Source organism: Heteronotia binoei, chromosome 17 (assembly GCF_032191835.1).
Source record: "Heteronotia binoei isolate CCM8104 ecotype False Entrance Well chromosome 17, APGP_CSIRO_Hbin_v1, whole genome shotgun sequence".
NCBI classification, from domain to species: Eukaryota; Metazoa; Chordata; class Lepidosauria; order Squamata; family Gekkonidae; genus Heteronotia; species Heteronotia binoei.
Window position 1 is genome coordinate 39,417,330 of NC_083239.1, and position 24,509 is coordinate 39,441,838.

The window sequence follows — 24,509 nt, forward strand, 5'->3', positions numbered from 1 at the left end:
CCTCTCTTCCTCCTATTGGCTGAGGCTCCGCCACTCCTGTCCCCCGGGGAAGGAAAGAAACAGCCGCAGCTTCCTTTGCTCAGTTCCCTGGATCCTATGGGAGAAATACAAAGAAAGCATATTTAAGACCAATGAGTGCTAACGCCTTAAGCACATTTTAAGTTGTTCTTTTTGTTTTTAAATGTATTTGTGTTTGTCTGTGTTCTTTATAAAATTTATATCTCTGCTACCTAATCTTAAATAGGTACACGCATGGCCCAACCTGACATGGCCTAGCCCAACAAGGTTTCATTTATGTCTAATCTGGTCCTCATAATAAATGAGTTCGACACCCGCATTTTAAAAGATAGTAAAAGGAGTGTACAAAAAGAGCCAGCAGAAACAGTACTAGCAACCAGAGCTTTTTCTTTTTTTCTTTTTAGCAGGAACACACAGGAACACAGTTCCTGCTGGCTTAGCATCAGGGGGTGTGGCTTAATATGCAAATGAGTTCCTGCTGGGCTTTTTCTACAAAAAAGCCCTGCTAGCAGCTTAGAATGATGTCTCAATTATCGTATGTACAGACACAAGAGCTCCCAAGCTATTAATTTTTTTTTTAAAAAAAATCTCATACTAAAAGCTTTTTTAAAAAATCAAAACTCTATACTAACCCCTAGAATATAAATGTTGCACAAATCTCCTGAAAAGCCGAACAGCATCTGATGACCCTGCTATGTGGAACGCCCTCCCCGCAAACATCAGGGCCCTGCGGGACTTGCCACAATTCCACAGGGCCTGCAAGACAGAATTGTTTAAACTAGCGTTTAATAAATAATGGGGAGGCGACTACTATTCCACCATTCCACAGCACTGACACCTGAACCATCCCAGTACAAATCCAGAGTGCCAAATAACATCTTATAATATCATTACATGCAATGCTCAATAAGAATTAAAACCCACCATCTGGATCCTGGAGAGTGAACCTGGAACCGTACGACATATTTTAAATTGTATGAACTGCTGAAATGTTTTAATGATTTTATTGTACTTTGATTTTAACACTCTGTTATTTTAACTGTTGTTAGCTACCCTGAGCCCATTAGGGGAGGGTGGGATATAAATGCAATAAAATATAAATAAATAAATAAATGACTTGTATTAAACCAGCACTACACTGAAGGTTATCTTTTTGAAAGCTGAAGTCATGATCCAACCTCAAAGTTCAACTTCTTTATTTTATTTTTTTTGTCTTGCACATCTAGTTTCGATCTTACTCTTTATGATTTGTTGTATAATTTTGGATAATTCTGTATATTTTGGTCTCTCCAATACAAGTATATGTGCCAGAGAAGGACAGGTCAAACGGAGCTGAGGGTACGGGACTTCAGTTGGGAGCAATAAGATGGAAAAGCTTGAGCTTCTAAACTCATTTGCATATTAGGCCACATCCTCTGACATCACCATTGATTCACATAGGGCTTTTTTGTGGGAAAAGCCCAGCAGGAACTCATTTGCATATCAGGCCACACACCCGGACACCAAGCCAGCCGGAACTGCATCCCTGTGCTTTCCTGCTCAAAAAAAGCCCTGCTACTAATACTCAGGGCTTTTTTGTAGCAGGAACTCCTTTGCATATTAGGCCACACACCCCTGGGGTAGCCAGTCCTCCTGGAGCTTACAGTAGGCCCTGTACTAAGAGCCCTGTAAGCTCTTGGAGGATTTGCTACATCAAGGGGGCGTGGCCTTATATGCAAAGGAATTCCTGGACAGAGGGGCATGAAATAACAGACATTACAGATATTTGGTGGGATGGTTCCTATGACTGGAATGCAGCAGTGGACGGCTAAGAGCTGTTTGAGAAAAAGGAAAGGGTCAAAGAGATGCCACTGTTTGCAGGCAGGCCCAGCGCGTGGGAGTAGGCCATGTAGGCAGCAGCCCTCAGTGCAAATGGGGAGCCCTCAATGCAGACAGGGCAATCTGGCCCCACTCAGCCTGTGGGAAGGTTGAGGGGGGGGTTGCAAATGGGGCTTCCAGACTTTGCCGGGGTCTCCCGAGGCTCAGGAAGCCTCAGCAAAGGGGGGAGGGTGACAGTGACATCACTGTGATGTCATGGGCGTGCCCGCAAAGCACTCACGAAATTCACAATGGGGGGGAGGCGGAAGATCATGGCCCAGCCTAGGGGTGCAGGCACCCCTAGCGCCAAGCCTGTGCGCAGGGCTTTTTTTCTGCCAGAACTCTCAAGAAGGAAATGAAAGTGAAATACCCTGGTGTCCCTCATGAACTTTTAAACTTTTTTTGAGAAGTTTGTTTCCACAAAGAGGTCCTGGAACTCTGTTCCACTGCATTGCCCCAGAAAAAAAGCCCTGGCTGTGTGTAAGCAGAGGGTTTGCTTGTCAGGAAACTTTGGAGGAGGTGAGTCCCTCTGTATGTTGCATTAGTCAGACTCAGGGCTTTGTTTGTAGAAAAAGCCCAGCAGGAACTCATTTACATGTTAGGCCACACCTCCTGACATCCCATTGTTTCACATAGGGCTTTTTTTGTAGAAAAAAAGCAGCAGCAGCTCACCCCCTGATGCCAAACCAGCCGGAACTGCTTTAAATAAACCCCTGGTCAGACTGCACCTGGAGTACTGTGTGCAGTTCTGGAGGCCTCACTACAAAATGATGTGGACAAAATGGAGCCTATACAGAAGAGAACAACAAGGATGATTGGGGCCTGGAGACCAAGCCCTATGAGGAAAGGCTGAGGGATTTGGGAATGCTTAGAGAAGAGGAGGTTGAGGGGGGGACTAGGGTTGCCAGGTCTGGGTTTGAAAATACATTGAGGCTTTGGGGGTGGATCCAGGGGAGGGCGGGGTTTGGGGAGGGGAGGGGCCTCAGCAGGGAAGAATGCCATAGAGTTCAACCTTGAGAGCAGCCATTTTCTGGAGGGGAGCTGATCTCTGCCAGCTGGAGATCAGTTGTAAAAGTGGGAGATCTCCAGACCCCACCTGGAGACTGTCAATCCTAGAGGGGACATGATGCTGCCCTAATTATTTGAAAGGCTGTCAGTCGCAATAATGGGTTTACGGTAAATTATGAGCAGAAAAATACCAGCTGGATATTAGGACAAACGTTTGTCAGGGATGCCTTAGGCTGATCCTGCACTGAGCAGGGGATTGAACTAGATGGCCTGTGTGACTCCTTCCAACTCTATGATCTTATGATTCTATTCTATGGTCCTGCTTTTTGTCTTGCTTATTTTTATGGTCTTCTCTGTCCTTTCCCCCCATTGTTTTGTTTTTGAGCTTCTTTCCTCCTCCTCCATTCCTTCACGCACCTTGAGTTCTAAACTAAATAATTTAGCATTCGAGGCTCAGGATAAAATAAGCTGTGAACGTCCTGCACATTTTCAGCTGGTAGTGATCTGCAAAATGCATTTTAACACTGTGTTTAAAAGGTCTCAGCTCACTCATAATTGAAACACAAATGCAATTAGCCTTTCCAGTTGTTGGGAAAGGGTCCGTGACTCAGTGGTAGAGCACCTGCTTGGCATGCAGAAGGTCCCAGGTTCAATCCTCAGCATCTCCAGTTAAAAGATCTGGCAGCAGGTGATGTAAAAGACTTCTGCCCAAGACCCTGGACTGCTGCTGCCAGTCTGAATAGACAATATAGACCTTGATGGACCAAGGGTTATTCGGTACAAGGCAGCTTCATGCGTCATGTTTCATGTGATTCCAAGAATCAGGTCATCAGAAATGCACTGCTTCTGGTCATGGAAGTTTAATTTCTCATGCATTCATAGGCCTGACTTCCATAAATGTTTCTAATCATTTTAACCTGCTTGAACCAGGTTAGCCCAGTCTCCTGACAGCCCAGGAGCTAAACAAAGTTGACCCTGGTAAGTATTTGGATGGGAGACCACCAAGGAGGTTCAGAGTCACTATACAGAGGCAGGCAACGGCAAACCACCTTTGTTCATCTCTCGCCTTGAAAACTCTAATCAGCCGTGACTCGACAGCACTTTCCACTGGGGATGGGCATGAACTGAACAACAAAGCAAAATTCATGGTGAATTCTGCCCTGTTCGTGGTTCGTGAACCGAAGTTTGTGACGAGTCTACCATCACGAACTTCCATGAATTTTTTAAAGCCATTTCTAGCAGTTCGTGGTGGTTCATGGATAGAGCTTTTTTTGGGCTAAAGGGGCTGCACGAGAAAGCTTGGAACAGCTGAGCATCAAAATACAACACGCTCCACCACGTTACAATGAATTATGGACTAGTGCAATAATATAGGTTTACTTATAAATTGTAACAATTACAATATCAATTACTTATAAATTGTAACAATTATAACATCAGTTCAGCTGTTCTTAATATATATCCATGTTTTCAATATCTTATGTAAATATGTATATACAGGACTTTTTTTGTAGCAGTAACTCTTTTGCATACTAGGCCACTCCCCCCTGATGTAGCCAATCCTCCAAGAGCTTACAGGGCTCTTATTCCAGGGCCTACCGTAAGCTCTTGGAGGACTGGCTACATCAGGGGGAAGTGGCCTAATATGCAAAGGAGTTCCTGCTACAAAAAAAAGCCCTGTATGAGATAGAACATAACAAAACTTGTGAGGATGCTCCAGTGCACTAAACAAAATTTACTGGCAAAAGTCCATTCTTCCGTCCTCTATGAGAGTCAGCAGAAAAACTGTTACCTCCCTCCCCGCCCCCTCAAAAAAAAAGCCCCAGTGACAATGCACTCTCCAGATCTAAATACATTTTTGTAATCTTCTTCAAGGTCACAGTCTCAGCAAAAACCTGAATTTATTCTGCTTTATTTCCTTTTTACACAGCATACAATCATTCCATTTGTTCTTGAACTTAATAACTCTCTTGCCATGAGCCTACCAGTTTGCTTTGGTTCGTGGTTCGACCATGAACCGAACTGCATTTTTGCTGCTCATGTCCATCCCTACTTCCCACCAGGGCTTTTTTTGTAGCAGGAACTCCTTTGCATATTAGGCCACACGCTCCTGATGTAGCCACTCCTCCTGGAGCTTCCCTGTACTAAGAGCCCTGTGAGCTCTTGGAGGATTGGCTACATCAGGGGGGTGTAGCCTAATATGCAAAGGAGCTCCTGCTACAAAAAAAGCCCTGCTTTCCACCACCAAACTAGCAGGGTCTGTTTCAGCCTCTTCCCTCTCCTTCCCAAGGGAAGGTGGGATCTAAATTTGATAAAATAAAATGAAATGCAAATTTCATTTTTCTTGTTTTCCCTGCCTCCTTTTCTAGTCACAAAGCACAGAATAAATCGCACAGTGACTGGCATTTGCTTGCCACAATACAGCTGGGGATCCAGACATTTACGATCTGACTTTAACTTCTTCATTCTAACCAGGAAAGCCCCTTTGGGAAATGAACTCCGAGACAGCTGTGCATCTGCCCATTCAAAACTCTTGCCAGTAGGCTTCACATAGCCAAGAACTTTCAGGTCCCAACACCCATCCTTCTCTGTCTCACCTTTCAAAGCCATGAACAGCATCTGGGTCAGTCGAGTCCCAAGTACTCCTTCTCTCCTCCAGTCTTTCAGAGTATGCCCCACTCAACTGGTGGAGTCAAATTTCTTGCTTAGAAATGGTTCCCCTCTCGATGTTCACACGTCTGAATCAAAGGTAACAAAAGGGGGAAGACTACACCAGCCACACCAGCTCTTCCTAAAAATCAATCATTTGCAAATACCACACCGGTTCCTTTTTTCCACTCTCAATTCCTCAGATGTTGTTTGTTTCCATTAACCTCTCCACTTTCACTCAGGATCACAATTTTACTTTTGATTTCCTTTGGTTATCACTTTCTCTTTCCTCTGCATGGGAGAGAGCAGGTGACTTAATGGTGTCTTTGATTTATTTCCAAATATGCAGGCAGAGCATAGAGGTAAACGAGAGCTGCCAACTCTAGCTTGGGGAAATCCCTGCAGATTTGGAAGCAGCACAGGTGGATGCTGAAGTCCACGGCTGGAATTCTAGCAGGAGCTCCTTTGCATATTAGGCCACACACCCCGGATGTAGCTAATCCTCAAAGAGCTTACAAAAAAGAGCCTTGTAAGCTCTTGAAGGATTGGCTACATTAGGGGTGGGTGGCCTAATATGCAAAGGAGCTCCTGCTAGAATTCCACCCCTGCTGAAGTCTAAGGGGTGTAGAGAGCACAGTGGGGGGGTGCAATTCCTTAGAATCCACCAGGGCTTTTTTGCAGCAGGAACTCTTTTGCATATTAGGCCCCATCCCCGGATGTAGCCAATCCTCCAGGAGCTTTCAGGGCAGAGGTGCTGCTTCCCAGTCCAGGTGAGCCCTGGAAGACTTGATGGGTTGGAGAGGGAGTCAGGAAAGAGGGTCCCAGGGCTGCAAGGTCTCTTAAGGACCCACCTGGCTCTTTCCCTTTCCAGCCACCCAGGAGGAGGGTGAGAGGGAGCCCTGCCTTCAGTCCCTGAGCATCCTGGGTGGCTGCCTGCTGCTGAGGGGCTGTGCTGCGGCAGCCAGGTGGCACGAAGCCCAGTAGAAAGGTGGTGCTGCTGGGGAACATGAACATAGGCAAAATGTTGCTGCTGAATCACCACTGCCGGCTGTGCTGAGTCACATGGGGGGGGTGCCCAGTTAAGCACCCCCAGAGGTCCAGTGCACCCTAGGCCAGGTGAGAAAAAGAAAATTGTTTCTTTCTGTACCTTCCCTGCCTCGTACATAATTTTGTAAACCTCTGTGATGTCACCCTTCAATCTTCATTTCTCTGAGCGAAAGAGTCCTAATCTCATTAACCTTTCTTCATAGGGAAGATGTTCCAGGTGCCTCTTTCTGCACTTTTCCAATGCTATAATGTCTTTTTTGAGGTGCGGTGACCCGAACTGTACACATTATTTCAAATGAGACCTCAACATAGATTTATACAGAGGCATTATGATGCTGGCTGATTTGTTTTCACCCTCCATCTGTCAGATCCTGACACTTCCCTCAGAATATAGTTCAGAGTGCAGAATCTCTGCATCGTTTTGTATCAGACTGTAATGGAACCTTTCCATTACTTGAAAGTTAGTGCTGCAACTTGAAAGTTAGGGCCTGGCATGACTTCATCCATGGGGTCGCAAAGAGTCGGACTCGACTGTGCGACTGAACAACAACAAAGTGCTGCATAACGGTTTGTGCTCTGATCAGGGCTTTTTAGCAGGAGCTCCTTTGCATATTAGACCACACACCCCTGATGTAGCTGATCCTCCAAGAGCTTACAGTAGGCCCTGTATGAAGAGTCCTGTAAGTTCTTGGAGGATTGGCCGCATCAGGGAGTGTGGCTTAATATGCAAAGGAGTTCCTGCTACCAAAAAAAAAGCCCTGGATCCGACCACCGCACTGCTCTTTCAAGTCAAGTCAAGTTAGCCTTTATTGGCATAAAATATATAGATGTATATATCAGAGCAAGTTGGTTAAAAAAAAAAAGATAAAATGGAACGATTGCATACATAGACATCAGGAAAAGCATAAACATAAAATTATTTCTATGATATCCTCTGGCGTGCCTTTAAAATAGAATAAAGAAACTTAGCCACTTTCTCAATGACACTAAATGAAGTATCATTCAAAAGACTATAGACCTTAAGTGCATCAGAACAATCAACCATGCTAACTAAAAGAGGATGTAAATACTTGTGACGAAGAGCTGTATATAAATTACAATCAAGAAGAATATGAGTTACTGACTCCGCACATTTTTGCTTACAGAGACAGTATCCGACTGAGTAGGCTGTCTTGTGACATCTGCCATGAAGAATGGCAGAGGGCATGGCGTTGCATCTTTCATACAGTAGTCTCCTGAGGGCGCTAATATTAGGATGTCACTTCTTGTCACTTCCTTGCATTGTTTGTTTCAGTACTGTGATTTGGCAACACGTGGGCGGAGCTGGGGAGATCTTTCATTCTTTGTTGCAATCTGTTTCCTGCACTGTTCTTGTACCCAATTTGCGGAATCTGCCGAAGAGCTGACTGTTCAAGATACTTGCTGTCAGATGCTATTGTTGTTTTGAACCTGTGCAAGGTAAGCAGAGTGTGTGCAAAGTGGACCACGGAGTCTCCAGAAGGGATTTCAGATTTTGCATCACAAAGAGAGACTTGCAGTTTTGACCATGTCCAGATGATAGGGTTTTAGAAGATCAAAATGCATTATCAGTTTCTGCATTGCTCTAGTGCCTAGGTCAACAGGTTTTTGCAGTACTTAAAAACTTTTGCAGTACTTAAAAACTGTTTGGCGAGAGTGCCCAGCAGAACAGGACAAAATAAAGATGTGTCAGGGAGTCAAAACTAGCTCCGCTGCCAACTCCTGGAAACAACTGTCTGGTCGATGTCTTAGTTGTGAAAGGAGCCCCTCTGTAGAAGTTTCCTTCCAATTTTTCACAGATATGGAGTCTCCAGCAGAATTCTTTTCTCTTTCTGGAAAGGGATAGTCCCCTTCTGGCCATGAAGAACTGCAGGGGCTGGAAAGCATACAGTTGCATGCTGGTTCTGAGTATTTCTTTTTTTGACAAATGTGGTGATGATCAGGGGTGGAATTCTAGCAGGAGCTCCTTTGCATATTAGGCCATGCACCCCTGTGTAGCCAATCCTCCAAGGCTCTTTTTTGTAAGCTCTTGGAGGATTGGCTACATCAGAGTTGTGTGGCCTAATATACAAATGAGCTCCTGCTAGAATTCCACCCCTGGTGATGATGATCCATTCAGAACCTGCCAGATGGCAGCAACTGGAAGAGTTGGGTAGGATTACTCTGTTTCGAATCAGCCAAAGAGACCCTGTTGTTATGGCTACAGTGGGATGGGGGGGGGGAGGATTTTTATTTTGGGTAGTATTCCAGCCAGTCACCTGTGTGTCTCCATTAGCCAAAAATAAGGACAACTCATGGAGCCCAATGAATTCATGGTAGCATAAGTTCTCATGAGGCAGAGCTCTCTCAGCCATGATTTTGTTTCAGCAGGGGTCGTTTTGTAGAAAAATAGGTGGTGGAGCTCATCCAAGGGTTGTTATGCAGCTGCACCTACTATTCAATGGACAAGGAGGTGGAACTCTCAGAAAGGTTCAGGAGCTGTGCTTCTGTGAGCTCGCACTGAATCTGAGGCTTGTGTTTCACGCTGCTTTGTAGATTCTTTTACTAATGGCACATAGACTCTTGAGTAATTTAAAAATGCATGAAGAACCCTGATGGATCTGACAATTCCATGTCATCCAGCACCCAATTCCAACCATGTTCCTGTGGGCTCCATACAGGGCTGCCCTCCACCGGAGGAGGGGAGTCTGGTATTCAGAAGTATACTGCCTTCAGACATCAACCGTACAACTCCAAGCAGATCTGGACCTTTGTAAGGCCATCAAAGTCAATAGTCTTAACTCTATTCAGATTGCCAAATAAGATTAAGATTCTATTTAGTGGTCATCGGCAACAGCTGTTGATAGACCTCTTCTCCAGGATTTTTGTTTTTTAAAAAAACAACTAAGCTAGTGGCCATCTCCACATCTTGTGGCATCCAGTTCCATAAGAGTTTTGTGAAGAAGTATTTTCTTGTATCTGTGCATAAATGCCAATGAGCTTCACTGTACATCCCTGAGTCTAGTAAGCCTTCCTTTAATTTGACCTTCATTTGAAGGAAGAAAGGTTGGTGGTTGGAAAAGAAGCAGGGTTGTCTCCAGATTTCAGAAGAGGTTGAAATCTACTAGGCCCTGAAGGGTTCTGTGGTCAACTGAAGAACATCTGCTGGTAGTCCCTGATCCAAAAGATGTCCACTTAGTTCTCTGCCCTGGCCCTGATCTGATGGCACACATTCCCACTTGAGATTAGGCCCCTATCAGACTTGAGGCAATTCTAGGGTTGCCAGGTCTTACCTGGGTCCAGCAGGGGAAGATCCTAGCAATGACATCACCAGGAAGTGACATCATTGCACCAGGCATGTTGCGTGGGGGATGTTCTAGCATTCAGGTAAAAAACTCCTATCGTACCAGAGCTCTTTGGAGCTTTTGGGGGGTGGGGATCCCCCCACTGGCCAGCTCTGTTGGGGGTCCCAAAACTGGAAGAACCCCACCCCCAGTGGAAGACTGGGAACCCTATGCAATTCTGCAGGGCCTGTAAAACAGCTGTTCTACCAGACCTTTAGTTGAGGCGACAGACCCCTGAAGATCTTGGGTTCTCCTCCCTCTACTCCCCAGGTGAACTGCACTCTCTAAAGAGTGTATCTCTGGCATCTGCTGAATGGGTCTCATAAGCATCAAATGCCCTAAGGCGCTTTTTTGAGCAGGAATGCACAGGAATGCAGTTCCAGCTGGCTTGGTGTCAGGGGTGTGTGGTCTAATATGCAAATGAGTCCCTGCTGGGCCTTTTCTACAAAAAAACTTTTATGAAACAGTGGTGACATCAAGGGGTGTGGCCTAATATACAAATGAGTTCCTGCTGGGCTTTTTCTGCAAAGCTCTGTGCCCTGCTATTGTGAGAGGTGTTTGTGGCATTTTTCTGATGTTCTGAAGTTGTTATGTCTTAATTTATATGTTATATTTCAGTTGTTGTTACCTGTCCTGAGCTCTCTTGTGGGGAGGGTGGGAAATAATAATAATAATTGGAATCTCATTGGTTTCAGCTCTGTTTGCACTCTGGCCTGTTTAGTCATCTTCCACCTGAAATGGAGTAATTCTATTGTTTTAATTGTTTATTTACTTCTAATTGTATTGCCTATTGTTATTATTTAACCCTGTCATGATCCGCCCTGAGCCCGCTAGTGGGGTAGAGTGGACTAGAAAATAATAATAATAATAATAATAATTATTATTATTATTATTATTATTAGTGTTAATTTCTAGTCCTCCCTATAATAAAGCAGATGGCGTTCTAATCAATCTGGGAATGTAAATGGAATAGCTTATCTTCAGAAAGAACAAGGAGAGTTGTGAAAGGAAGTTGCATAAATCCTACCCAAGATTTGCACTCCAGAGAACATAATGGAGTCTGGGCCCCTCAAACCATTTCTGGTTCCCCAAGCTGTCCTCTGTCAATAAGCACAGCCTGCTCTTACTCAAGGGCCTGTTGTTACAGCGGGTCTCCTGTCCTTGACAAAGAGAGGGAAGCGGGCTCGCTGGTCCAAAATAAGGAAGTTGTGGTCTCTTCTGAGCTCGCGTTGCTGGGTGGTTTCTCAACTGCTTTTTCAGGATGTAAGAAATCTTTATGCACAGAGTAAGATCTGAATCTGGGTAGCCCACTCCAATCTGAAGTTTCTGCTTTGAGGAGGAATCTAGGAGAATTAAAGGTCTGAAACAAGCCTTTCTGGAGGTATGAGCAAGTGCGGTTGGAGGGATATGAATATTTCTGGTAATGCCATGGCCACGTCTCACCAGTGGCAAATGTGCTACAAGTTCTTCAGCCAAGAGATTCCTAGCCAGGGAATTACTATGAACCTCGGCCTTGGTAGCCCAGGCTACCCCGATCGCATCTGATCTCAGAAGCTAAGCATGACTGGCCCTGGTTAGTATGGGAGATCGGCAAAGAAAAGTCTAGGATTGCTATGCAGAGGGAGGCAATGGCTGTCCACCTCTGAACAACTCTTGCCCTGAAACCCTTACGTTGCCTATGACTTGATGGCGCTTTCTGCCACTACATTATTACGCTCTCCAAAACTATTTTTCATACTCAGATTTACTGCCTTCTTACAGGCTTCGTATACCGTGTAAGAGCTGGGATTTAAAGTTGGTCTAAAGCAGGGGTGGCCGCACTTGCTTAATATAAGTGCCACATAGAATAAATGTCAGAGGCTTGAGAGCCGCAAGACGTGAACGTCAGATGCTTGAGAGCCATAAAGGAAGGCAAATAGATAGGGGGAGGGAAGGAGAGGTGGAAAGAAAGCAACTTTAAATGCACTGTCCAAGCTTGCTTGGCTTGGAGAAGTGATTTAAACAGACCAATGCCTTCTCCAAGCCAGCCAATGGGGTGGTGGGAGCTTTGCAAGCCACATAACATGTGTGAAAGAGCCACATGCGTCTCCCAAGCCACAGTTTGGCCACCCCTGGTCTAAAATGCTTGAGCAAATTCTCTTGATTCAGATTTCATTGCAAAGATTTCAAGCGGGTAATCATTCAAAGGGAGGGAAGGTGGCATGGTATAGCCCAGTCTCGTCAGATCTCCGAAGCTAAGCAGGGTTGGTACTTGGAAAAGGAGACCACTAAGGAAGGCTTTGCAAAGGAAGGCAGCGGCAAACCATTTCTGCTTCTCACTTGCCTTGAAAGTTCCTTGCTGAATCACCATAAGTCAGCTGTGACCACACTGTACACAGAGTGGGGAGAGAGAAAGAGAATCATTCAATGCATTTGTTTCTTTGTTTACAGTATTGTCTATCACAGTTTGGGGTTTGGAAAAACAGGGTTTAGGTATTAAAATCTGGTTGCTTTCTTGCTTCTTACAGGCATCATGAACATCTCAGACGCTTACCAACACAACAACACCTCCAGGGTGGACGAGGCCATGCGCCATATCGCCATAGTGACCAACGTCATCATCCTTGTCTTGGGTGTGTTCGGCAACGGGCTGGTGGTGTGGGTTACCGCCATGAGGAAGAAGCGTTACAATTTTACTTCGACCTGCTATCTCAACCTGGCTGTGGCAGACTGTCTCTTCTCCCTAGGCCGCATCCCCGCCCTGGTACAGGAGGTCATGTACGGTCACTGGCCCTTTGGTGATCCCTTGTGCAAACTCCATACCTTTGCACGCTACCTCACAGTCTTCGCCGGAGTCTTCATCCTCACTCTTATCAGTGTAGACCGCTGCTTGCTGGTGGCACAACCCGTCTGGGCCCGGAACCACCGAGGGCCTCGCTTCCAGGCCCTATTGTGTACTGGGGCTTGGATTGCAGCTTCAGCCTTCAGTTTCCCCTATCTGGTGGTCCGGGAAGTTACCCTCAAAGATGGAGCAATGTCCTGTGTATATCGGAGAGATCTCAAGATCTCCACAGAGCTGCCCCTGAGGCTAAGCAGGTTCTTTGGGGGCTTCCTGGTACCTTTTGTCATTATTCTCTCAGCCTACCTGGTTCTGATCTTCAAGCTTCGCAACCGACGCTGGGAAGGGTCGCACCGAACCTTCGGTCTGGTGGCTGCCATTGTAGCGGTGTTTTTCATCTGTTGGCTTCCTCATCATGTCGTAGCGCTTGTCAGCACCGTGGGGGGTTCCAAGGAATCCTGGGGCATCGCCCTCAAGCTTTCAAATGCTCTGGCCTACCTCCACAGCTGTATCAACCCTGTGATCTATGTCTTGGTGGGTTATGTCCGGAGCCAAAGACTCCACCGCCGAGCCTCTTTCCTTGGGCTGTTCCGGAAGGCTCTAACAGAAGAGGATGAAAATTCCACGGGGGCTGAGGTGTCACGGAGCCTTAATCAGAAGGCCTAAGGTGCAGTTAGACACTCACATTCTAGTCTCACTGGAGAAGCACACTCACATTCTTGCCTAGTAAGCAAGGATCATAGTTTTTGTGCACATTTGTAGAATATGTGGAAGCTTACAAAGGAACTGGTGGCCTTCATTCTGATCACTGACTTCTGAGCTTCTTGATACCAAAGACATTTTTTGGTCATGCTGCTTAAGGTTTGCTGTAAATTAAGGTTGATATCCTTGGATAAGTTCCTGGAAATCTCTGATTCAGATCTCCAGTCATTTTCTAGTAGCTCTCAGAAGCAGTTGTATATGTGTGTGCACGCAGGGACTGAATCAGGACTTTGGTGCAAGAAGAAGTGAGTAAGCCTTTGCCTGAAACAATTTCCTGAACCGAATCAGCTTCCTAAAGCTGCTGTGTCCCCGTAGAGTACCAATATGAAGAAACCAAACCATGGCAAGGAGATTAGACATTGAAAGAGAAGAGTGGTTATGTGTCAGTGTTCACATTTCTGTGACAAAACTTGACGAGTGTCTTATCTCTCTATTCATTTGGTCATAGTCTATCTATCTAAGGCTTGCCACTTCCCTGGTAGGAGCAGGCAGTCTCCTGCCCCACTCTCAGTCCTCAATCATTTGAGCAGCAGGAGAAGAAAAACAGGAGGAATGGCATCAAAGGTGATGTTCTAGTAATTTTCTCTAATCTCTATGTTCTTTAACACAGAAATTGCAGCGATTGCTAGAGTATCACCCAGAAATGTCAACAGATTCATCAGCCTTCCACCTGGATGCGAAATCTGTCTTCCATGCTGCTCTAGGCATTCCCCCAAACTCTATGGTAAAGACCATAAAAACTGGGGGAAATCCTACAGGATCACCTGCAAGTCATGTCATATTCCTCTGAAATTCCACCCTCCACAGGCACTGCCTCCAAAATTTTCCAGTTAGTGTACAGTTGGAAAACCTTATCTATCTGCTGGTTGTACTCTATCTGTCCATCCAGATAATGTGAATATTTTCTCCATGAGAAATACTTAGTGCAAAGGACCTGCTTGGGATGTTTGTGCTGTGTCACAAATTGTGCTGAGACATGAACAAGCTTGTCTCATGCATGGGCCTACAAAGCACCTGAGGCCCACTGTCCAGCTTCATACTATTATTTCTACAGCCCCAGTTTCTCCCACCAACCCCAGTTAAGGGAAGAAATTACAAGTCTTGGTCTGGTTAGCGGAGTGGGGGGTGGGGAGGAGAAACTAGTGGTACCTCCAGCCCACTGGCCTCCGCTTCCTAACAGAATGGCCAATAGGCAAAAAAGAAGAAACCTCCCAAAACCTCCTATCACCTATAACCACACAAGTAAAACTTAAAATAAAAGTTGGGTTTAATTCAACAAACAGGGACAGGGAATCAAAGCACAACACACATATAAAACTCAGACTTTGACAACACAACTTAAAGTTGGAAACAAATAAGTAATTTGTCTTTCATTGTCTTCTGCAAGTCTCTCACACTCTGCGGTGATTCTGCTGCTCTTCAGGCTTTTTCTATTGAGGGGTCACTCTGTTCTCTGCCCATGAATGCAGATGGATTTTGTCTTGCCTTTTCTCCTCAGAACTGCCTTTTCCCTCAGGTCTCTTCTTTGGCTCCCTCTTGTGGCTCCTCAGGTCACTCCGTTCTGTGCTCAGACCCAGACATCTTCTGTCTCCCCTTTTCTACTCAGTACTCTCTTTTCCTCTCAGAACTATCTTTTCCCTCAGGCCTATTCTTTGTCTTCCTCTTGAGGCTCCTCAGGTCACTCTGTTCTTTGGCTTCCTCTTGGAGCTCCTGGGACCAAGATGACTTCTGTCTCCCCTTTTCTCTCTTCCTTCAGGCCTCTCCTTTGGCTCCCTCTTGTGGCTCCTCAGGTCACTCTGTTCTCTGTGTTCAAACTCAGATGGCTTCTGTCTCTCCTTTTGTACTCAGTACTCTCTCTTTTCCTCTCAGAGCTCTCTTTCCTCTCAGGCTTCTTTGGCTTCCTCTTGTGGCTCCTCAGGTCGCTCTCTTCCAGGGGTGGCCAAACTTGCTTAACATAAAAGCCACATTAAATAAATGTTAGATTTTTGAGAGCTGCGGAAGAAAGAAAGGAAGGACGGGCAAGGGAGGGAGAGCTGGAAAGAAAGTAATTTTAACTTTAAATGCATTCTCCAAGTCACCAGCTGACTTGGCTTAGAGAAGTGATTTAAAGACACAGACATCTTACCCAAGCTGGCTAATGGGGCGGTGGGGGCTTCAAGAGCTTCACAATATGTGTGTGAGAACCACATGTGGCTCCCAAGCCGCAGTTTGGCCACACCTGTTCTGTTCTCTGTCCTGAGACCCAGACAGCTTCTGTCTCCCCTTTTCTCCTCAGAACTCTTTTCCCCCTCAGAAATCTCTTTTCCTTCAGGCCTCTCCTGTGGCTCTGTCTCAAAGACACAAATACCTCCCCCCATTAGCCTTATTATTTCTAACCCCATCCCTCCACCATAGGAGGATGTGTATGTAAAAACTGTAAAGAGGCAGCCATGTTTGTCTGTCATAACAACCTTTATTTTAATATAAGCTTTCTGGAGTTACAGCTGGCTTGATGTAAATTACACCATAAATCCTTCAAATAAGTGTAAATCTCGATGTAAGGGGGAAGTTGTAGAAAGGAGTTGATGTAGAAAGATTAGGTGTAAACTCCATCATAAACCCACAGATTTAGCAGTTACACATTCTGGATGGTGAGAGAGGTCAGAAGTTGAAACACATAAACAAATAACTTAAGTGAAAAGTAACTGATATTTGTTCAACATTATAGTCTGAAAAAACATATCAAGGATAACCAATTAAAATATCCCTAAACAGAGTACTATAGAACTATCAGAGATTGTAGTGATTGAGGAAATCCATGTCTCTGTTTAAGCCAGGATGACACACTGCTGCTTAATTTGTGTGTGTGTGTTCCAATTCAATACTTTCATATTGCATATTCCCTTTGGTTAGTTAGCTAGTTAATTGATTAGTTAGTTAGTTAGCTTGTTGTGGAACAATGACTCTCAGGCCTGTAATAACGTGTCCAGGGAGATTAAAATGTTCTCCTGATGGTTTCTGCATGTTGTGATTTCTTATGTCTGATTTGTGCTGATCGATTCTCCCACACAGAGATTGACACGTTTGTCTAATGTAGACAGTAGAAGGTCATGGTTGGTGCAGGATGGCAGATCTGAAATTGGATGATGCAGATGTGGAAATTCACAGGTTGGTGTTGTGACCGCTCACTGCTTGGCCAGCTGGTTCCTCTCTTTCTCAGCCGCCTGTGCTTCAAGAGATTTGTGTTACAAGGATCCAGTCTCTAAAGGTCACTCTTTCATCCTCTCAAGCCTTTACAAACAATGCAGTCTAGACAATCCAATAAAAATATATATTCTCCGTCAGCCCCGTTTGTTCTCTTTTTATCTGCCTCCACTCAGCATTTTAGGGTGCTCCTCTCTTCCTAAGCCTTGTTCAGTCATTACAATATTGGTGCTTGAATGTTGTGTGGTGAATGTACCTATGACCTGCTGCAATTCTCTTGATATACACAGTCAACATAGGCATCTTATGTACATTCAGCTCTAAGACGTGCATATCCTCAAGAATCTGTGTTTATAGGGGGTATGTACCATTGGATATTGACAAGCTCCTGCTATCTGTGAAGGCCAGGGCTTTTTTTGTAGCAGGAACTCCTTTACATATTAGGCCACGTCCCCCTGATGTAGCCAATCCTCCAAGAGCTTACAGGGCTCTTAGTACAAGGCCTACTGTAAGCTCCAGGAGGATTGGCTACATCAGGATGCGTGGCCTAATATGCAAAGAAGTTCCTGCTACCAAAAAAAAAGCCCTGGTGAAGGCTACTACTCGTGCCCTGGAACTTTGACCATCTTGGCTGCTAAAATCATGTGACGGCCACGTCAACAAACCTCTGGTACTTATTATAAATCAACCTCTAACTCAGGGTACCTTTCCTCAGCAATTCAAAATGGCGGTTCTCCATCTGCTGCTAAGAAAAACTCAATCCTACAGAAAAATGTTGTACCAAATTATCATCCTGGGTGGTTTCACACTGGGAAAGTGATGCGATATTATCCCATCAGCAAAAAAACCCCACTTGAGTTTGATCCGTTTCAGAGGAATTGGACGCCAGCCGTTGAGGCAGCAAGATCCTGGCAGTGGTCTGTGGCTGCACTGCACATTCACACTGCTAGCGCGCCTCAACCATGGACCCACTGCGGAAAGGGTTGGGTTTTTTTAAAAAAATAGTCCCCTGATGTGTGCGCTCAAGCAGAGAAGCACACAAGGACTCCTTCAGAGAGGGGTTGGGGGGGGGGACCAACCATGCCAAAAACAGCTTGGCCCAATTACACAGGTCTTCTGCTTATAAGTGACACCCAGGTGTTCAAATGGCCACCAATTATGCGACCTAAATGCAATTCAGGTGGAAACTACCAGGAAAATCCAGGTGGCTTTTTAATCCAAATAGGAGGCATATGGAGATGGGGTGAGAACGGATGCGGCTCGGAGGGCAGGTGTGCTGGTGTGATCATGCGCATTTAATCCGAATGGGAGGCTAAGCTAGGTCAGGCCAACTGTCTTGCGCAAAACCATCCCCTGTCTTCAATCTGCCCTTCCTGGGCAAAGTCACTGAGAGAGCGGTAGCAGTCCAACTCCAAGTCTTTTAGGTAATTCATCTGCTCTGGATCCCCTTCAGCCTTGTTTCAGACCACATTATGGGACAGAGATGGCTCTCCTGGCTTTAACTGAGGTAACCTCCATGTGCAAGATCCAGAAGTCAGCAGGCACCTAAAATATTTGGATGAATTACAATATTAGTTTGCAGAGTGACCCTGCGCTTCCTTTGTGGTCCAGTATCTTTCAAATATATTTTATTGCATTTAAATCATCAGATACAAAGGTCACGCATATTATGTAGTATGATCATGCACCAAGCATATAACATAGTAATCTATAGTTTACTCATTAAAATCGGGGGTTTGGGGGGTGGGCTCCCTCTGGGAATCCTACCCCCCCAGGGAAAGTGCATGCGCAATACATAGCCTCTCCTCTCCCGGTGTAGTGAACGCCGCGTGGTCACTGTCTGGCTATGCCTGGCAGATGGTCACTGCAATGGCCTCTCCTGCATTACTGCATCCGTAGCAACACCTTCTCGCTGGTCCCCCCCGTTTTCACAGAGTTTGCTACGTCATGGTGCGACCGAATTGTCCGGCGGTATAACCGGATGGGCAGGCTGGGCCCACCAACCTTGCCAGCCTAAGAGAAGGAAAACTCTAACATCAAACCCGGGCAGATAGAGCTCGTTAATGTAACACCTACCACCTGGAGGACTCACTGCCGGCGTCCCGGCTTACTGGGCCATGGCAGATGACCCCCAGGTGAAAGGGTGGAGCCAGTACCGCGCACACTGCGCTTCACCTAAAAAATTCCTCTGCGCAGGCCTGAAGGGCATATCCACACACACAACCCACAACGCATCAAGTCCTGCAGCGATAGGCAAGGGGCGAAACGGCAGGTGGAAGGTGCCACTGGAAGCCGCAGTCCCGATCCTGCATGTAGGCGGTTCAGGATATTGGTCGCCTGATGCTAACCCGGAGACGAAAGCATCTTTCGGCAGCACCCTGAACGACCAAGCAGCCTTATCTAGGGACAGCACTGCTTGCTCCACACGGAGAGGGGCCTAGAAAAGGTGGCCTAAACAAAGCTCGTCTCCCCCACCCCAGTTGGCTAGCCGCGGTCAACGGGCATCCTTACTTGCGGTCGAAAAATAACAACAAAGAAAAGGCATGCACCTGCCTCACAAAGTGTGCAAAGACTAAAGCTTGCGTGTTGGAACATCAGAACCATGCTTGACACAGTAGGCAGTGGTCGCCCTGAACGACGCTCTGCTCTCATTGCCCACGAACTTCTCAGGTTGAATATCGACATAGCAGCTCTCAGTGAGGTCCGTTTCCCTGAGGAAGGTAGTCTTCAAGAACACGGTGCTGGCTATACCCTCTACTGGTCGGGTAAGTCAAAGGCTGAGAGCCGCCTTTCTGGCGTTGGCTTCATGGTCAGGAACTCCATTGCCTCCAAACTCGAAAACCTTCCAACAGGTCACTCAGATCGCATCATGTCCATGCGCCTCCCACTTCAAAACAAGCAGCATGCAACACTCTTCAGTGTGTATGCCCCAACCCTTCAAGCAGATCCTGCAGAAAAGAACAAGTTCTATGCTGATCTACGCAACCTCGTACGGAAGACCCCTACAGAGGACAAGGTGATCATCCTTGGCGACTTCAATGCCAGAGTAGGTAAAGACTCGGAAGCCTGGAAAGGAGTACTTGGCAAACACGGCATTGGCAACTGCAATGACAACGGGCGCCTCCTGCTAGAATTCTGCATGGAGCACCAGCTCACCATCACCAACACTATCTTCCAGCAGAAGAACAGTCTGAAGACAACCTGGATGCACCCACGGTCCAAGCATTGGCACCTTATCGACTACATTCTGGTGCGCCAGAGAGACCTTCGGGATGTCTTACACACCCGAGTAATGCCCAGCGCAGAATGTCATACGGATCATCGTCTTGTACGCTGCAATCTCCGTCTTCACTTTAAACCCACACCCAGGAGAGGAGGTATCCCTCGGAGGAAGTTTCAGGTTGGCAGCCTCCAGTCAGCCGAAGTTAAATCTGCCTTCCAGGCAAAACTCCAGTCAAGAATTGAGGACCTCAGTTGCCCCACAGACCCTTCTCCAGAAGCACTCTGGGAACACCTAAAAACTACCATCCTGCAGATCTCTGAAGAAGTCCTCGGGTTCTCCACAAGGAAGAACAAGGACTGGTTTGATGAGAACAATCAAGAGATCCAAGAATTACTGGCAAAAAAGAGATCTGCCTACCAAGCACATCTTGCTCAGCCCTCCTGTCCTGGGAAAAAAGCAACCTTTCGCGCTGCATGTAGCAACTTCCAGCGCAAGCTTCGAGACATTCAGAACGAGTGGTGGACCAAGCTTGCAGAGAGAACCCAGCTGTGTGCAGACACTGGTGATTTAAGAGGGTTCTACGAAGCCCTGAAGGCAGTATATGGTCCATCATATCAGTCTCAGAGTCCCTTGCATAGTGCAGACGGCCAAGTGCTCCTCACAGACAAGGCATCCATACTGAACCGGTGGTCGGAGTATTTTCAGGTTCTCTTCAGTGCCAACCGCGTTGTTCAAGATTCAGCAATCCACCTCACCCCACTTCAACCGGTGAAAACAGAGTTGGATGAGATCCCCACCCTAGAAGAGACTGTTAAAGCCATCAAGCAACTGAAAAGTGGCAAGGCAGCAGGAGTTGATGGAATTCCACCAGAGATCTGGAAGCATGGGGGCACAGTACTACATAGCTCACTTCACAAAGTACTTGTCACCTGCTGGGAACAAGGCAAATTACCACAAGACTTTCGCGATGCAATCATCATCACCCTATACAAGAACAAAGGGGAAAAGTCAGACTGCTCCAACTACCGGGGGATAACCCTGCTCTCCATCGCAGGCAAAATCCTTGCCAGAATACTCCTGAACAGACTGGTGCCCACCATTGCAGAAGAACTCCTCCCAGAGAGCCAGTGCGGCTTCAGAGCTAACAGGAGCACCACCGACATGGTATTTGTTCTCAGGCAGCTCCAAGAGAAATGCAGGGAACAGAACAAGGGTCTGTATGTGACGTTTGTCGACCTTACCAAAGCTTTCGATACCGTTAGCAGGAAAGGCCTGTGGCAAATCTTGGAACGTTTAGGATGTCCCCCAAGGTTCCTCAGCATGATCATCCAGCTACACGAAGACCAGCGAGGCCAAGTCAGACACTGCAACGACCTCTCGGAGTCCTTCCCAATAGGCACAGGTGTAAAGCAAGGCTGCGTTCTTGCGCCAACTCTCTTTACGATCTTCTTTAGCATGATGCTTCAAAGAGCCGCAGTAGATCTAGATGAGGACGATGGTGTCTACATCCGCTATCGCACCGATGGCAGCCTGTTCAACCTGAGGCGACTAAAGGCACACTCCAAGACAATGGAAAAACTCATCCGAGAGCTACTGTTTGCTGATGATGCTGCACTCATCTCCCACTCGGCATCAGCTCTGCAGCATATGACGTCCTGCTTTGCAGAGGCTGCCAAGCTATTCGGCCTAGAAGTTAGTCTGAAGAAGACAGAAGTTCTCCACCAGCCTGCACCCCAGGAAGATTATCACCCTCCCTGCATCACTGTGGGTGAATCAGTTCTGAAGACAGTCCAGCAGTTCAGCTACCTGGGGTGCATCATCTCCTCAGATGCCAAGATCGACAAGGAGATTGACAACAGGCTGGCAAAGGCAAACCGTGCATTTGGCCGACTGCACAAAAGAGTGTGGAGCAACAAGCATCTGAAAAAAGGCACAAAGATCAATGTTTACAAAGCTGTTGTGATGACAACCCTCATCTATGGCTCCGAATCGTGGGTTTTATACCGTCATCACCTGCGACTCCTTGAGCGCTTTCATCAGCGCTGCCTTCGCACCATCCTCAACATCCACTGGAGTGACTTTGTGACCAACACTGAAGTCCTCAAGCGGGCAGAGGTTACCAGCATCGAGGCACTGCTGTTGAAGACGCAGCTGCGCTGGGCAGGGCATATTTCTAGGATGGAAAACCACCGCCTTCCCAAGATTGCCCTGTATGGCGAACTCTCCACCGGCCATCGAAATAGAGGGGCACCAAAGAAGAGGTACAAGGACTCCTTGAAGAAATCCCTTAGCACCTGTCACATCAACCATCACCAGTGGTCTGACCTAGCCTCAGATCGCAAAGCATGGAGGCACACCATCCACCAGGCTGTCTCTTCCTTTGAGAACGCTCGCATAGCTGGTCTTGAGGACAAAAGGAGATTGAGGAAGAATCGCACTGCTACAGCACCAACCCCAAATCAGACTTTTCCCTGCAGCTACTGTGGCCGGACCTGCCTGTCCCGCATTGGTCTTGTCAGCCACCAGCGAGCCTGCAGCAAACGTGGACTATTGCACCCTTCTTAAATCTTCGTTCGCGAAGCCAAGCCGAGAGAGAGACTCATTAAAATTGGTTATACAGCTTTAACCTTCATATGAAAATGTACGTATATCATATTTAAACGTATTAACTGCGAACAAAAGGATGTCCTATTGTAAGCGCTAACAGCAGAGATGAGATAAAATTCTACTATAAAGAAAGACCATTAATTATTTTAGGAACAGATTCTTGTAAAGTGAGATATTCTAAAATAGGAAACCAGCTAGCAGAGAAAGTAGAAGATAAGAGAGGACGATCAAGTTGATTGATGTTATCAGAGATCTTAGCCATTATGTAAGCATTCCATAACTTTTGATGCCGGAGCTTTAAATCAGGTGATTTTTGTGGCTCACTATCTAAGAAAGAACCATGAAGCTCTAGAGAAATCCACAGCACCTGCCGATGGAGATGAAGTTGAGATGAAAGCACGGAACCCAGACAATGGTGTCCATGCTCACTACTGGCTACTTTCCACATACAAGGATGGATCTCATCCTATCTAGCTCTACACTATCCTATCTCTTCACTAGGCAGTCAAAATCTCACCCCCACCCCCCACAAATGATTTCAGAGTTGGAGTGACCGCCCTGCTGCCTGCAGCCCCTGCTGCAGCCTACACGTACCTTCTCGAAAGCCCCTTTGACAAGGCTGAGGGGGAGAGGCAGAAAGAGGCAAACTTGGCGATGACTCCAGCATCAGCCACACCAGGCAAGTCAGGCAAAGAGCGGTTCAGTTGCTGGCTGTGTGTGCAGGCTGGGAGGGCTGCAAACATGGGGAAAATCGGAGGGGGGGGGGTGGAGAAGCTGGCCCGGGGCCCCTAAAGGCATGGGGGCTCATAGGCCAGTGCCTACTTGGCCTAATTGTTAATCCGGCCCTGACTCCACTGAGCGAAGTCTGAAGCATTCCACCAGCCCTAAAGAGCCTTCTTCTGACTGTGGTGGCTCTTTCTCCAACTAGGATTGCCAACTCCAAGTTGGGCAATTCCTGGAAGATTTGGAGGCAGAGCATGGCAAAAGTTGAGTTTGAGGAGAGAAGGGAGTTCAGCAGGGACATGATGCTATGGAGTCCACCTGCCAAAGTGGCCATTTTCTCCAGGCAACTGATCTCTATACTCTGGAGATGAGTTGTAATCCCAGAAGAACTCCAGCACATACTGCTTTTTTTGTAACAGGAACTCCTTTGCATATTAGGCCACACCCCCTGATGTAGCCAATCCTCCAAGAGCTTACAGTAGGCCCTGTAAGAAGAGTCCTGTAAGCCATCAGTGGCTATTAGCCACAGCGTATTGTTGGAACTCTCTGCCTGGGGCAGTGATGCTCTGTATTCTTGGTGCTTGGGGGGCACAGTGGGAGGGCTTCTAGTGTCCTGGCCCCATTGGTGGACCTCCTGATGGCACTTGGGTTTTTTGGCCACTGTGTGACACAGAGTGTTGGACTGGATGGCCCATTGGCTTGATCCAACATGGCTTCTCTTATGTTCTTATGAGTTCTTGTTACAAAAAAAGCCCTGCCAACACCACAATGGAATTGGCAATTTCATCTTTGATGGAGGAGTCATTTAACTTGGAGGACAGATCTTTGGAAGAAGGTTGGGTCCATGCTACTGCGTAGGGTTGCCAATCCCCAGGTGGGGGCAGGGGATCCCCCGGTTTGGAGGCCCTCCCCCCGCTTCAGGGTCATTAGAAAGCGGGGGGAGGGGAGGGAAATGTCTGCTGGGAACTCTGTTATTCCCTATGGAGATTTATTCCCATAGAAAATCATGGAGAATTGATCCACAGGTATCTGGGGCTCTGGAGGAGCTGTTTTTTGAGGTAAAGGCACCAAATTTTCAGTACAGCATCTAGAGCCTCTCCCCAAAATATCCCTCAAGTTTCAAAACGATTGGACCAGGGGGTCTAATTCTATGAGCACCAAAAGAAGGTGACCCTATCCTTCATTATTTCCCATGGAAGGTGTGCGGTCCCTTTCAATGTGATGGCCAGAACTCCCTTTGGAGTTCAATTATGCTTGTCATAGCCTTGATCTT

At 46.7% G+C, this 24,509-nt stretch overlaps 1 protein-coding gene across 1 annotated transcript; it reads left to right on the plus strand.

The window, feature by feature from the left end:
* Positions 1 to 12,431: 12,431 nt before the first annotated feature.
* LOC132586187 (C3a anaphylatoxin chemotactic receptor-like) lies at positions 12,432 to 13,439 on the plus strand. Its single transcript, XM_060258170.1, has one exon. It carries the CDS (start codon positions 12,433 to 12,435, stop codon positions 13,402 to 13,404), a length of 972 nt encoding a protein of 323 aa, XP_060114153.1. The 5' UTR covers position 12,432; the 3' UTR covers positions 13,405 to 13,439.
* Positions 13,440 to 24,509: the final 11,070 nt, after the last annotated feature.